The sequence below is a fragment of the Triplophysa dalaica genome, chromosome 23 (assembly GCF_015846415.1).
Source record: "Triplophysa dalaica isolate WHDGS20190420 chromosome 23, ASM1584641v1, whole genome shotgun sequence".
In the NCBI taxonomy this organism is placed as follows: Eukaryota; Metazoa; Chordata; class Actinopteri; order Cypriniformes; family Nemacheilidae; genus Triplophysa; species Triplophysa dalaica.
In genome coordinates this window covers 17,806,126-17,822,699 of record NC_079564.1, presented here as the reverse complement: position 1 = coordinate 17,822,699, position 16,574 = coordinate 17,806,126, and the positions used below count along the sequence as shown (strand labels likewise).

Below are 16,574 nucleotides of genomic sequence, written 5' to 3'. Positions count from 1 at the left end.
ACACAGTTTTACAGCGATGTGCCGCTAGCCTTTAACATTATTTTGCCGTCAATAAGTATTCAGCACCTTTTTGAACCCACCCCATCGCTTTCTTTCTTTCTCTCACTCTCTCTCTCTGTTTACTGCTCAGTTAGTGAAGCTTATCGCCTGGCAACCACAGTTAAAGTACACTAACTCAGCATTTGAGCAGCGACAAGCTGTGATAAAACACAAGAAAACAGAGAGAGAGAGAGAGAGAGAGAGAGAGAGAGAGAGAGAGAGATACTGTAAGACATAGCATGTTGTTTACATAGAGCAGCTTTACCTAAAGCAACAGAAGGAGAGAGAAACGTTCAAGCTGCTCTGCACAGGTATGTAAGCGCTATCATGTCTGTCTGTGAAGAATTGAACTGTGTGAGTGTTCGGTTGTTCAGCGAGTCAGTTTTACCTGTTCTACACTAATGTACTGTTGTAGAAACAAGCTGTTACATCATTGACACTCTTCCCACACTTACTGTTCAGGTTGCCACAACGTCTGAGCGATGTTACGAGTGAAAAGTAGTAATTTTGTGGTTAACATTTTATCACAGTGCTAATTTGACCGGGAATCCTATTTTTTTCTGCTTTGATGTTGCTGAGTTTTTATAAGTATGATGTTATGAATTTTCTGAATGTAAATGAATGTTTTCTTCTGTGATCTCTAACACACATCTGTAACAGGTGTTTTAGAGGAAGGTAACAGGTGCATTGGCAAAGAAACAAGTGAAGTTTAAAGTGTAAAAGTGATTTGTTAGATATCGTATTGAAATTCACTCTCCTTTCTCCCCGTGAGGAAAAGGTCAGAACCACAGCGGTGTGCTTCCACCTCCAACTGTTACCTTTGAAAGAGTCTCATGCACTTTCCCAAATGTCAAGCACATCTGTCTACCTGCGTGTTTGTGTCTGTCACACCAGTTCATTTATTATGTCAGATTAAACTGGATCAACTGTGTGAAATGTGTTATTTGGGACTGTGGGCCTATATTGACCAATCAAACGTGCTTCAAAAGTAGGGATGTGCGAGACTAATCGTTTAAATGGTAAGCTCCTGTTAGTCGACATTGAAAACAGTAGTCGATTACACAAAAAATGACAAAAAATGTTAAAATAATAGTTTAAAATATTTTAAATGACTATCATTTAATGTTTAGTATGAAAACCATTTAAATTACATACTAAAACAATATGTTTGAAATACAATTATGAATCAAAATATTTTTATCACGAACGAAATGTTTAATTTGAGGTCAGATCTAGCATCCGTTCCTCTGTGCCAATTGCAGCACGCTCAGAAATGACCACTTGAAAGACGAGTCTTGGGGGTGTTCTGAAGGAGGAAAACGGGTAGGTTTTACTCTAACTGTGTAATATCAAAGTGGCGTATTAATAATATAACTGGAGGAATGCGTAACCATACTGTATTGGGCTCTTATTGCCGCGATGCGGAAAATGCGGACAGAAGCACGGAATGCTGGCATAAAACGAAAGAGTAGATAATGATCAAAAGTTACAAAGTTATATCAACAATTACTTGCATATAATGCATAAACATTTTTTATATTTTCATCAATATTAGTATCATAATCACATGCGTACTCAAGTGTCATGAATCTGAAAGAACCCAGATGCAGATAGCAGATTGCAAACAAGGACTTCATTAAATGAAAAACAGACAACCCATGATGAGGCAAAACGGAAAATAACACAACCAAGGGTGGACAACGAAATCTACAAACTTTCGGCAAAGAGGCAAAACGTCAAACAAAACTGATGGCAAAACAAGGTCAATAGGTATCAGGGCAAGGCAAAAACAAGACAGACTAGGACACTGGGTAAATGTCAAAACGAACCAGCACAGGACTGAAGACAAGAGGGCCATAAATAGGGGAACTAACAAGTCATAATCACACTGGTCAGGTGAGGGGAATGAAATGCTAAGGGGAAGATTACGGGGAAACAAGGGGGCGTGGCCAAGACACACGACAGGAGAGCAACTTTGTTGTCAATCAAAGTGACAACAAAGACCATGTGCTTCCACACAAAACACAACAAGCACAAAAGACATTGTACTGTCACGACCCTGTCCACAGAAACAGAAAACTCCTGACAAGAAGGACAGGGTCATGATAAGAGTGTTTAGCCTATGTTCTATAAATGAGCTAATATGGGCAGTATGTTTTATTAGGGGCTTTTTCATTCAATGTGTTCTGTAGCTTGTTCTGTACTTTTCGTCCATTGCTTTCTATTTGCTTTTTTGTTTAAACACATGTTGCTTTGCTTTGAAAATAATAAAATCATGATATAATGTAGGCTATCTTGTTTTTTGATAGGCTATAGACCTACCCCAATTATTACTTATTGGCTTCTTAAATTGCAACATAATTAAAAAAGCAATGTTTTTTACTAAACATAATTTAAATAAACAAATAATGAAACATTAGTTTTAAAGCTTTTATTTAATATTTGTTAAATATCAAGAGCCCGAAAGTACAGACTTAGGGGTGAAAATAAAATAGATTTTGTATAGGCTACATATTTTAAGCCTGGGCACAGACTAGGCAAATCAAACAAATGTTTGCGTCAATTCTTGCAGCTGCTAAAACGATCGAGTCAGGGTTTGCGCATCAGCAAATTCAGAAATATTAATGATCATAACGTAAAGAAAGTGGAACACATATGACTGTTTTAGCTACATTAAATATGGGATATAAACTGTATGATTAATAGACTACATTCTTTAGTCGTTAAAAAATGTATTACATAGACCCAGTAGCGAACAGTGATGTTTGAGCCTTGGCCCTCTGCGCACGCTCAGGTATTTTATCTTACTTTGGTTTCCTAAAGAAGTGAGAATACATCTATATACCATTACATTTTCCACATGATACATTTGCAATGATCCTCCAGTCTTGAAAAGCAACAAGCCGAATACAGCAATACAATTATTACCAAAATAACACACAATATGAATTCAACTCATTATTACACATGTGAAATATGATCGGCGTGTCACGTGTATGTGCTCTTCAACGGAATAATGGACCACATGACAGACACTGCCTCCCAGTGTGATCATAAAACCAACACAGATGAACGTACACAATGCCAGTTTAAAAAGCGACACCTCCTGAGAGCGCTCTCAGCTAAGAAAACCGGTGCTCCATTAGCAGACATTAAATAGAGATTCACCAGCGAGTAAACTGATTAAAATAAATCTTAATATTAAACTGGTACATTACAGTGAACTAACCGTATGGAACTGACCGCAGTAAATTTACCATTTATCTGATAAAATGTCACGGTTATGCAGAATAACACCAAATATACAAGCAAAATATGTAAGATTTAAGACTCAACACAGTCAAAATCAGTCGTCTCACTTAAAGCAAACGTTAACATTAAGCAACATGTGCACATTAGCAACCAGAATGAATTGAGGCACGGCGGCCTTATAAATCATAAATAACTTACAATTTGATGATCAAACTGTGGTCAGGAAGGCGTGACGAGAGCCGTGAGGCCGTGCGCACACCGGTCCCGCATATCTCGGAGCATAAGATATGAAATCGGGAGCATAAGTGGACGAGCGACGGGACTGATGGCGAGACAGGACCGGGCCCGGACATATGTTTTAAGTTTGTATATATGTTCTTTTGGCCGGCAGTCGACCGTGTGGTGGCTGCCGGCATTTAACTTCCGTGTTATTGTTTGTTTATTTTTATTAAAGTGATTTAAATGTGCACCGGTTCCCGCCTCCATCCTTCTTTTATTGAACCTTATCACACAATGTTTATCAGCTTTTCTCTTTTTTTGTCGAGACACGATAAAAACCTTCATCCACATGCTGTTTTGAATGACGTTTTCCACATTTCGTCGTCTTTTGCAGTTTTTTGGTGGTTAGCAAACCAACTTAGTTTGGTTCTTCCGCATTACGAGAATGTTGGTGAACAAGTTGAGGTCAGATTTGACCTCAACGGAAAGTTTGAAAAAACAAAGCTCGGCCGTTTAGAAAGATGATATGATTGGTCAGTTTTACTGTCACACAAAATGAATCTCCCATTGATTTACTGTACTGTCAGTCAGCTGTATGCTACTAGAAGGCGCCCCAACCCTGTGAAAGCACAAGTTCGACTTCTTGCAGCATGTGCAAGCTGCGCAGACAACGCATGACATTAGAACTGAGACTGCTCCATAATCTTGAATTACTCTCTTGAGACTTGGAAATCTCATGTGGATCGAGTTTATATCAATCCAGTAAGTGAAATATACATATCAAATAGGGAAAATCGGCCGACTTTTATTGAAAATAGTATTTTAAAGTTTACATTCAAAAGACCAAATCTGAATTCTCATCAACGTCAAAAGGTCGGAAATATTTTTTATTACAAAACCTGTTTAATAAATATGCTTATAATTTTATTTAATAATTCAACTTTACATATGGTATTTATCATATCCATGACTCGCAGCCTACTTGTATTTTCTCTCTGAACTGTTACATACACAGTACTGCAATTTTATGAAACTAAATGCACAAAAAAGATCTAATTTATATATTTTTGGTTTCTGAAATAGTACATTAATGTAACATGCAAGTCACTTCAACCAAAATGCTAAAATCTTGAATTATAACTCCAATACACTGTTACACAGCAGTGAAGTTTGTGCAGCACAAATGTCTGTCTGTGCAATAAATGTGCACTAAGAACCTGCTGCCCCATTCTTAGTTTTAGACTAGTCGACTACAGGGTTGCAAAACTTTTGTTAACGACTGTCAAATTAGTTTTAGCACACATCCCTAATCAAAAGTGTGATCATGTTTGTTAAAGATGACTGAGCTGAACATGTATCTGTGTGTTTTTCAGAGTCTGGGCTCTATAGACAGGAAACGGTCCCGTCAGAGAAGGTAAGACACACTTTCACCATCAGTGTAATGTCATGTGGAAAAGTTGAAATAATTTATATGAATACAGTTATTTCTTTCTCTATTAGATAATTACACATGCTAGTTTGTAGTTTGACTTCTTATCATTTATCCACCTTCATGTGTTTGTAAACCTGTATGTGACCCTTTCTTCTGTAAAACACAAGAGAAGATATTTTGATAAATGTGGTTTTGTGTTCACACAATGGAAGCCAATGGAGTTAAATTTTGCTTGATTACCACGATTCTTCAAAATATTTTCTTTTGTGTTCTCATACAGGTTCGAAATGGCATGAGGGTGAATGAATAAATGTATTCAAGGGTTTAATGACATTGTTTGTGTCTTTAACGCAGAACATTTGAAATCTGCCCGGCAAAGGTCATGTTAAAGGTTGCCTGAACATCTGAACATGATTTTAATGTTTTGTTCCGAAGATCTTTACTGTTTGTCTCTGTTTTTGAGTCCTATCAACATGAACACAACGTTACCTTGGTTACTAGATGAAAAATGCCTCAAAAATCTGTTGCAACTGTTTAATGAGAACCGAACTGCTATCAGATCTGATCAAAGGACAACAGACTACTTTTTTTTTCATCTGTCTGTGCATTTTTAAATCATTATCTGTGTGATTTATTTTAACCAGCTTTAGCTGAAATTGCCCTTATTTTGACTAAGTTTCTCTTCTGACACTTTGATTGTATAGAAATGTATCAGGGTTTGAGCAGGGCTAACAGAGACGCTCGCCTCAGTAAACAACACTAATTAGGGTGAATGATATATTGGGGCAATGGTAGTATGTCTGCTGTCTCTCTCTCCCTCTCTCTCTCTGACCCACATAAGCATTTTTCACATAGACAGTCTAATAACTTTAATAAGTGTGCATGTTTCAGTGTTTGGTTTTGTGGTCAGTGTGTGTATGTGTAAAGGTTGACTCAGCGGTGTGTGTGTGGCGTTGTGGTTTGTGTCTTTGATGTGGTTTGGCCATGTAAAAGTCTGACGGTTCCCCAACAGCGCCGTGCCAGACACACACACACGCCTCAATAAAGCGAAGCCAGAGGAGCTTTCCCGCGAAAACACACGCCTGGCACCTCACTCCTTTGTGTGTGTGTGTCTTTGCATTCTCGTTTGATTTGTATTTTACTTACACACACACACACACACACACACACACCATTCATGTTATATGAAGGTACAGAGGTGACAAATTTCGAAAGCGGGCAACTCTGAATATTGCTGCACAACACACACATTTTTTTCTGTGTGTGTCGTTGTGTGTGGCTTTTGTGTCCACAAATGTATCGCCCGTTCACACACCCGCGGCCCCTTCCAGCATAAATAATCACTGTGATGGAAGTCTGCGCACTCCTCGGAATCTTGACGCCGTGTGGAATTGTGGGATTTTATAGGGACAGACGATATGGAAGCTGCTCGCGGTCCATTACAGCATTCCCTCAACAACCACAGAGAGAGAGAGGAATGGGTGAGAGAGAGAGATAGACAGACAGGCGGAATAAAAGAGAGAGACCGAGAAGAAGACAGGCAGATAGTGAGAGAAACATGGAAAGAAGAGAGACCGCGACACAGGCAAAGAGAGACAGAGGATGACAGTCAAACAGGTGATTGGAAAAAGAGAGAGAAGGAGAAAGTGAGAGGCTTACAGGTGGAGAGGAAAAGAGAAACTGGCGGAGAGAGAAAGACAGGCAATGTGAACGGGTGGGAGAGAGGGAAAGATTTGAGATTTAAACCTCTTAAGGGATACAGTATGACAGACAGGCGGAAAGAGCGAGACTGTGAGACTGGCAGAGAGAGTGAGGGAGAGAGGCAGCAGTGAGAGAAAGAGACAGGCGGGCATGCAGGGAGAGAGGGATGCAGTGAGACAGACATAAAGAGGGAGTGAGTAGGTGGCCCTCAAGGGAAGTCGCTTTTTCTTTGTAATTCTCAGAAAATGAATCAGATGCGCGTGAGCTGTTAATAGCACGAGTCAAAAGTGTGATTCACTCGTTTGATCACACTGGAAATCAAAATCGCCCAATTTATTTTCTTCAAGGAATAAATCGTCCGTAAATGACAATTCTCTCATCATTTACTCGCTCTCGAACCATTGGTGAGGCATGACTGCACAACGCCCATCCAATTAGCCGGCGGGATAAAATCACAATTTTGTCATTGAATATTCAGTTTCACTCGCATTTCAAAAGCACATGGGTTGCAAAATGACGATATTATACTATAAAAGCAACAAAGAAACCACAGCTGAAAAGTGTGTGTGTGATGTGAGGATCCAAGCCTTTAAGTGGAATAACATGGTAAGACACATTTAGAGGGCTTTTATTTTACTCTTAACTAACCAATTTGTGTCTGCGCTGGCGCGCGTGTTTGGTATTTATACGCTTGTCTAATGAGCAGCCGGGACTGATGTGCTGGATCTGTGTGCTGGCTAGAGTCTGAGCACCGATGGAGATCAAACAAGACGTCTCCCTCGCTGTAGGTCTCTTCCAAAACCCTACTTAGACAGCACCTTAGATTTCTCTCTCTCTCTCTCTCTCTCTCTCTTCTCTCTCTCGGGTACGAATACGTGTGGAGCATGGACCGTGTTTACGTTTAGTGTTTATTTATACGGCAAGTGTCACGGCGGCACGCGTGTCCTCTTAAAGGAGATGATGTCATCACTCAACCCTTCCTACTGTAAGACATCAGCACGCGGGACCCCCGCTGAGCACCGCAAACAGCTGCTGGTGGAATCAGATCCATGGCGCTATCCTTCTTCCAGTCTTATTCCCAAACGAATTCTGTCTAGGAACATTCCCCCTAGAAATACGGATGCGGTCACCTGTTTATGTCAGAAGCGTTTTCGAGAGCAAGTGCTCGCTCGCCGACCTTGTCCGCCGCTATTTGAACGCTCCTCGTACCACCATCAGAGATTTCTCCAGAGTAACACTTGTTGACTTGTGTGTCATTGAGTGGAAGATAACTCATTCACGCCTCTATAATGCTGTCAATCTCGGCACACACGCCCGCCGCCGCACAGACACTGCAGTTGTTATGACGACACTGTTGCTAATGAGACGAGACACACATCTACAGTCAATGTTTTACAGGTGATTGACACAAAATGTATATTTTGCCTCACCCCACATTATCAAAAGAAACAATTAGTTATATTTTACATGAGGTAAATAAAGCCTGTTTTAATATGAATTTTTGTTTTAATTTCCTTCAAATTTTGGGATTTTATATATTCCAGACAGCTTGATTGTAAATACAGTACACATCACATCTTATAAATATAAAATAATAGCTTTCCAAATCTCCAAAAGCACAAGTTTATGTTAAACAAATGGAACTGCATTGTGCAATCCGGACAACATTGTCCTTGTAAAATTAACTCATAAGAATGTTCGCTGTGTCTCCGAGAAGGGAAGAAAAATGTGTTCCATTACAGTTTATGATTGGTTGTTATTGTCATTACTGCTGAAAGTAAATCAGGGCAATGTGTGCGTACAGTATGTTTGTGTGAGCTAATGAAGAGGAGACAGAGAGAGAAAGAGAGAGAGAGAGTAACAGAGCATTCTCTGCTTTTATTAAATCATGTTGTTTTCATGTGTGTTTGTTTTGCAGTGAGTCTGGGATTGTGAAGTTAACCCAGCGGCTCTCTTTGAAGGACAAACACTGTAAGGACATAAATCTCCAGTCCAGAACTCCGGCCTACAGGAGGCGCTCTCTCAGCGTGGACTGGTACAAACCTTTATGCATCAATACTTACACAAGTGCAAACATTTATCTTGTAATTAAAGCGATACTCAACCCACTTACTCATGGAAGTGCCCCAAGCTGTTTGCTGTCCTAAATTCCCTCAACAGAACACAAAAATGATAAGGTATTTTTTATCTACTATGGGAAGTATCCCTTTAGTTACAAAGTTTGCCAGATTGGCTCAAAACCCTTGTCACAATATTGTGCACAGAATCTGTGCAGAATGGAAGGCCGAAAATCTACACTTTTTATTTTATTATAATAGATTTTTATAATACAATCATAAATACATTAGTTTCTTTCAGCTACTGTAGTTTTCTTATCACTTTATCTTTTTATCTAGAATAGACCTTCAGTCAGTGCTGTTTGTCAAATTGGCCTTAACTTTTGAATTTCGCTGCTGTACTTCTCAAACCTCATATCTTTATATTTTTTGATTTTTATTTTTGCCATAGATCATCATTATTTGTCATTATTCACGTTTGTCACTGGGTTTTGTAGATGTCTTACCAATAAAAAGTGTAAAATTAAGATTGTCAACTTTGACAACACAGCATTTAATCATTTAAAAAGTGGTGTTTTTTTTCATTTCCTGAATTTGTGAATTTGGACATTTGGACATTTCGTATTTTGTATGGTTTCTCTTTACTATTTCTGTGCTGTTTAACTTAAAATATTTAAAGGGGCCATGCTTTCTGACTTATTTACAATGTGAAACGTGCTGTCTTTACATGGTCAACTGGTCAAAAATTAGTTTTTGTGCTCGATACACTCCCCCAACCTTTGTATAGGTTTTGTAAAGATTTTTTCCGAACATGAAAATCCGTTACGTAACACCTTTTCTTGGTCCCTTAATGGGCAATTAACCGGAAAAGCAAACCCACGGCAAGGCGAAAGAAATAGCCCACCCACGCGTCAACCGACAAGCGAGGAAGCGAGGAAGACCCGCTTATCATCAAGTTTGGCTGCGCTTCTTCAAGATTGGCTGCGCTGTGGCCCTGCAGCTGCAGCTCCTTACTATTGCAATAGAGACAGAAGTCAAGTGTTTTTTTTTCGTTCACGGCCTTTTAGTGATGGATGTTATGTAAACGGTGATATAATGCTGGAATTTGAGATGGTTTGATGGCCCCAGCGCTAAAAGATACCGGACATGAACCGCAAGCAGTAAGTGAAACCAAGTCATAGTTCTGTACGTACATAATTTAAACAAGATGAGATCCGCCCTGAGTACCTCAAGTCTCTAGATGTTGTGGGGCTGTCTTGGCTGACACGCCTCTGCAGCATCGCTTGGCGGTCGAGGACAGTGCCTTTGGACTGGCAAACCGGGGTGGTGGTCCCTCTTTTTAAGAAGGGGGACCGGAGGGTGTGCTCCAACTATCGGGGATCACACTTCTCAGCCTCCCCGGGAAAGTCGATGCCAGGGCACTGGAGAGGAGAATCCGTCCGATGGTAGAACCTCGAATTCAGGAGGAACAGTGAGGTTTTCGTCCCGGTCGTGGAACACTGGACCAGCTCTATACCCTCTCCAGGGTGCTGGAGGGTTCATGGGAGTTTGCCCAACCAATCCACATGTACTTTGTGGATTTGGAGAAGGCTATGTCCCTCGCGGCATCATGTGGAGGGTGCTCTGGGAGTTTGGGATTCGGGACCCTTTGCTAAGGGCTATCCGGTCCCTGTACGACCGGAGCAGGAGCTTGATTCGCATTGCCGGCAGTAATTCAGACATGTTCCCGGTGCGGGTTGGACTCCGGCAGGGCTGCCCTTTGTCGCCGGTTCTGTTCATAATTTTTATGGACAGAATTTCTAGGTGCAGCCAGGGGCCGAAGGGTGTTGGGTTTGGGGCCCACACGATTTCATCTCTGCTCTTTTCAGATGATGTTGTCATGCTGGCCCCATCAGACCATGACCTTCAGCAGGCACTGGGACGGTTTGCAGCCGAGTGTGAAGCGGCTGGGATGAGAATCAGCACCTCCAAATCCGAGGCCATGGTTCTCAGTCGGAAAAGGGTGGCTTGCTCACTTCAGGTTGGTGGAGAGTTCCTGCCTCAAGTAGAGGAGTTCAAGTATCTGGGGGTCTTGTTCACGAGTGAGGGAAGGATGGAACGGGAGATTGACAGACGGATGCAGTAATGCGGTCGCTGTACCGGTCCGTCGTGGTAGATCCGCTGCTCCTCCACATCGAGAGGGGCCAGCTGAGGTGGCTCAGGCATCTTTTCCGGATGCCCCCTGGACGGCTTCCCGGGAAGGTGTTCCGGGCATGTCCCACCGGGAGGAGACCCCGGGGAAGACCTAGGACACGTTGGAGGGACTATGTCTCCCGGCTGGCCTGGGAACGCCTCGGTGTCCCCCCGGAAGAGCTGGAGGAAGTGTCTAGGGAGAGGGAAGTCTGGGCATCCCTGCTTAGACTGCTGCCCCCGCGACCCGGCCCCGGATAAAGCGGAAGAAAATGGATGGATGGATGAAACTAAATACTCGTAGAAGATACGAAGTATGCAAAACTACTCAAGATTAATATGAGATTAGGGTTAGGGTTAGGAGAGTTATGCTATCTTAACCATGTTGCATGGTGTTGCATGGTTGCCATGTTGGCTCTAAAGGCTGCAAATTAGTCAAGATATCCTTCTTTTCATCTCTGTAGACATCATGACTCCTGCTATTGCTGAACAACCCCCCATTCCTCCCTTGCACGCCTTTTGAATGTCCAAAACTCATAAAATATGATTAATGCTAATACATAGAAAGGATTGTTTTTTTGGGCCAGCAGATAGTAAACATGCACATAATTTAAAGTTCACTTTCTTCCACCATGATCTCCATTTCTTTAAGAAAAATCACAGATTTTTGGACTCGTGGACTCGGAGTATTAAAAATATTATTTTTACATCATTTAAATAGCTGTGCCTCAAAGTCGTTCCTCAAAACCCTTCTGATGTCTTACATTTTTTTCCCACATACCTTTTGAAAACCTGGTAACGAGAAAATCTCGATTTTATGACTTTCTTTGTGTTCAGAAACAGTTTATGTGCTTTTCTTTGTGGTTGTTCACAGATTTTGGTGGCTGCATCTTAGTCACCTTCCTGTTCGGCGGCATATGGCAGATTGGAGCCGAGCTCCAGAAACACATATAACTCCGGGGAGTCTCGGGGTGGCGCGTCCCCAGGACGTAGCCACCCTGGCTGGGCACGATGACGGCTGGGCTCCCATGTTTTTTTGGGACCCGCAGCCATACAGAGACTCTAGCAGACTCCCCGTCACCTCCGGCACGCCGAGCTGTCTGTCGCCAGTGACTCTCAGACTGGCCTAGCATCACACGCACACACGTATGGGGTTGATGCACAAAGACGCATCCGCACACATTCATACATTGATTGATCCCGCAACATCCCCATGGCGACGGTCTTCTGTCTCCGCTCATCAGAATTAGAGAGATTTGCCCCCCTGGGGTGTCTGGGGTGGGGGGCGAACAGGTGGCGGGCAGTTGATCTCAACACAGCAAACCCTCTCACAGGGGAGTGACTACTGCTGCGACTGCACGCGCACACAATACACTTAATATCTTAATCAGATGGGATTATAATATATACGCCCGCAGCTAGATCACGCTAACTAACCTGTGATGGGAAATGATAACGTGGATGCGCAGCGTTAAACGCGCTCGATTCTGTTGAACTGTTGCAGGAAAATGATGCAGTGAAATGTTGCATGTGTATCACACCAAAATGTATAAAAAACGGAAGACGCTATTTAAGACCATTGCTTTATTTGCATTGTGACATCTCAACAAGCAAATTTTCTCCAAAATTGTCATTACTGTAGTGTGAAAAATCATTTTGGACGACAAAATCAGTCTTAATGGTAAATATTTTTGATATACAGATTTTTACATCACCTGGAAGCTGAATAAACAAGCTTTTGATGTATGATTTGGTAGAATAGGAAAAATATCTTGCTGAGACATGACGCTTTAAAACTCTGGAATCTGAGGATGCAAAGAATCGAAATATTGAGAAAATTGCCTTTGAAGTTGTTAATCAGAGGCGCTGTAGCAGGCCAACCACTCACAAAAATAAAGTTTTTTATATTTAGAGTAGGAAATAGACAAAATGTCTTCATGGAACATGATCTTTACTTAATGTCCTAATGTTTTTTGGCATAAAGATAATTTTGACCCATTCAATGTCAATTTTCCTGTGCTACCTAAGAATGGTTTTCATGTGTGTATATATATATATATATATATATATATAATATTTATAACCTGTATATATTATAATATATCATTTTCAATGTAAAGTTAATCGGACAAGAATCATCATTTAGAATAATGGAAAGTGCAAATGAACTCAATTGCATTACAGTATCACATTTCCAACAGTCATAACACAGTGCTACATACAATACAGTTCTACAAAATAAGCATAATGTCCTTCATACACATTATTATTGTAGTAAAAATGAAAGCACTCGCTCCTTGAAAGTCTCTGATGGCATGCGAACAAGTCGGCATGTCTTTCAAACGGAGAGGGAATCAACTGATTAGCTTTGATTCTCTTTTGTGTGTGTGTGTGAGGTCGAGGGGTTAGACTGGCTCCACTAGGCCTGAAGTAAAGAGAGAGAGTTGACCCTAGTAACACACACACTCTAATCGGCAATACTGTCCTGACTGCCCTCCTGTTGCTTACTGTCATACACACACACACACACACTCCCCCTCTGAATTTTGGCTGGTCGGCCTGTTTGCCTCCAGTCTGTCTGGTGCCAAGAATCAGATTTCAGACTTTCCTTCTTACAGCCACATATAAACTCTCGGAGTCCCTCTGCCTTCACTTTCTTCTGTTCTCACACACTATTCTTGAAGAAAGAAGGAGATCGTCATGCTCCATTTTTATTTGTAAACATTCCAAACTTTCAGATACGTTTGATCAATCATGTATGTATGTACCTTATGTATGCATGCATGTACACTTTATTTATGTATAGCATATACATACATACTGTATATGTGGGTCAAAGACAAAAAAGGGTTTAAGCATAAAAACAATAAGTGTAATACTGCTGTAAATTGTTGTTGTTCAAAAAAAAAGAAAGAAAAGGTTTTCTGTTTAATTTAATTGCATTTGTTTTTCTGAGCAAAAAAATAAATATCATACGTTTTCTCCTGATTTACAGAAGACGCCCAATAAATGTCATTCAGTGTAACAACAAAAATCAATTTATTACATATTAAAAAACAATTACTTTCACCCCAAATGCTTATAAATCGTAATTTTACATTGTTTAAAATGTGCCACAATCCGAAGCACTATAAAATGAAATATGCCCCCTTATTATTTTATAGATTTTAATATGTACAAGTCAGAATAAGTATGTTGTTTGAATTTGTACATAAATATTGTGTTACAAAAACTTCAAAAACTAGCTGAAACCATAAAGAAGACAATTTACATATATTTAATGTGCTTTCTATGGGCATAAAATTACTTTTGTACATTTCTTTTGATGGGGACATCTTAATGTCTTTGTATACTGTACATATATATTTATACACACACATAAGCGCGCATATATAATGTATAGATAACGTTTATGACATATTTTTTTGTATATTTACATTATACATGTACACGTATGTATTTAAGTATTGTATATAGTATATAATGTGTATGTGTATAAGCTCTACATGTATGTCAATTGTATGTGTGTCTGTGTATAAATATATATATACACACATACATGTACATTATACGTTTGATAGCAACATCAGATGGAATGTCATCTTACTTCAAACGAGTGACAAAAATACTTTGCCCGCCTTCCCCGGGCCCAGACCATTGTTTCACTTTAAACACAGCAGATAATTTAGCAGACGCATTAGCAGTCACATCGGACAGAGTTTGATCTCAGAGGTAAATGTGAGCATGTGTTCGGGGAAACGGTAAAGAGTAAATCTCTTACCAGCAGTCAGCTCAACACGTGCACATGTGCGCAGGATCGCATCTGTTTATACGCGCCCAGCGCTCTCGGTGACTATTATTCTTAGACAGACGCATTACTCAGTACTTTTTCCACACTATGGCCTATTCTCATTTAGCCTTGGCTCTCTGGATGTGTTAAATGTGCTCGTATTTGTGTGTCTGCGGGTATGCGCGAGTGTGTGCGAGCGCTAAATTTCGCTCTGCCTTTTGATGAGGCCTTGTTGTGATGCCAAACACACTCCCCAGATATTCAAAGACTTTTTCCCTAACTCCACCACGCATCAAAGCTGATGTGTTTTATGTGAATGAGCGGTTGCTTCTGTTCGAATTGAATGCAATTTAATACAATATTCAGCGAGCTGAAGTTTAAAAATGAACCTAAATCACATTTTTCAGTGTATTAGGGATGTCTTCTATTTTTCTTAAATTACAGCTGGCATGGACTCCACATGTTTGTGTAAAACCCGATGATCCATTTTATCAAGTTTGATTTGAGAATGTTTCAAAGTTGATCTTGTGTGCTTCAATGGAAGCGAGAAATTCTGAAGTTTACGACGGCATTTTCGTGTCACGTGAAAAGAAAGATGCGAGAATATAGACATAACATTTTGAAAATACAGTCTAAAGTACAATTTACTTTTTCGATCAGCAACCTATAGGAAGATTGCAGAAACTTTAATATATCATCCTCAATTCTTTTTCAGTTAATAAAAATCCTAATTTTCTTTTTATTTGCAGGTTGTATTGCAAATGTTCAGTATCAGTGCGATGGGAATGGGTGTGATGGGGTGTGTGTGTGTTCTGTCACTGCTGGTCTGATGGGCTGCTCAAGCGGCTGTGTTAACATGTGGTGTCCCTGTTTCTCTTGTCTTTCTTTCTTTATCCCTCCCGCTTTCATCTGCCATTCTTTCATGTGGGTGTGTGTCGTCCTCCCGGCAGCCTGTGTGTTCGGCACAAGAGACAAAACTTTAAGCCCAGAGATCAGCGGGCTTTGAAACCGATCCGCCTGCCACAAATATACCCACTTTTATCTGCACACAGCACATACCTGCCCGTTAAAATAACCGTGTTATTATCAGAACACTTCGCCTGTTTCTGACCCACACAGACAATGGGGCGATGTAGTTCTTGGAGCGTTGGGTTCTCCTTCATTCAACATTCATTCATGTAGTTTCTCTCAGAGCCTTTGATGTGTGTGGTTATGATGGACATGCCTGAAAGCAAAAAAGTAACATCCAGTTTCATATAGTTAGTTTATTTAAAGGAACAGTTCACCTTCAAAATGTAACCAATGCAATTGAATGGGGGGCTGTACATTCTTCAAAATATCTTCTTTTGTGTTGTCTGAACTATTTTTTTATTCTTTGGTGCATGAGGAGAGATATCAACCTGAATGCGAGTGACTGGTAGTCTCACTCCACAATATTTTGCTTTATACGTTATATGATACGTTGCCATAAATACACCTAAAGGGGTCATATGACACTGCTAAAACGAATATTATCATTTGTTTTAGATGTAATGTAATGTGTACACGATTTAAGATTCAAAACGCTGTATTTTCCACATACCTTGCTGTTTGTATTTCCACTTTGCCCCGCTTCTCTGAAACGTGCAGAATTTTTACAAAGCTCATGGCTCTGAAAAGCATGGTGTGCTGTGATTGGCCAGTTAACCAGTGCGTAGTTATTGGTCGAATACTGCAAGTGTGTGACAGAAATGTAACATCAGGTTCTAAAGCAATTGTACTGACAGGTACACCCACCTTACTTGCGTAAACATTTGGGCGGTCTTAGTCAAATCATACCACCAACTGACGTAGTTTTGTGGGGGTGTGGTTACACGAGGTGTTTCAGGCAGGTCTGGGTGAGCATTCGCTTTTAGATAGAATGCATCTTTTGTTC

At 40.5% G+C, this 16,574-nt stretch overlaps 1 protein-coding gene across 9 annotated transcripts in view; it reads left to right on the top strand.

The window, feature by feature from the left end:
• The window catches only part of LOC130413035 (ankyrin repeat and fibronectin type-III domain-containing protein 1), a 66,884-nt gene that overhangs the window by 35,859 nt on the left and 14,451 nt on the right, over positions 1-16,574 (top strand). For 8 of the 9 annotated variants that reach the window (XM_056737944.1, XM_056737942.1, XM_056737945.1 and 5 more), the window contains 2 exons: positions 4,884-4,924; positions 8,562-8,678. In XM_056737944.1, coding sequence (XP_056593922.1) covers positions 4,884-4,924; positions 8,562-8,678 — 158 coding nt within the window. Of the gene's footprint in view, positions 1-258; positions 351-4,883; positions 4,925-8,561; positions 8,679-16,574 lie in introns of those variants that run through there. The other variant, XM_056737946.1, reaches the window with a different exon arrangement.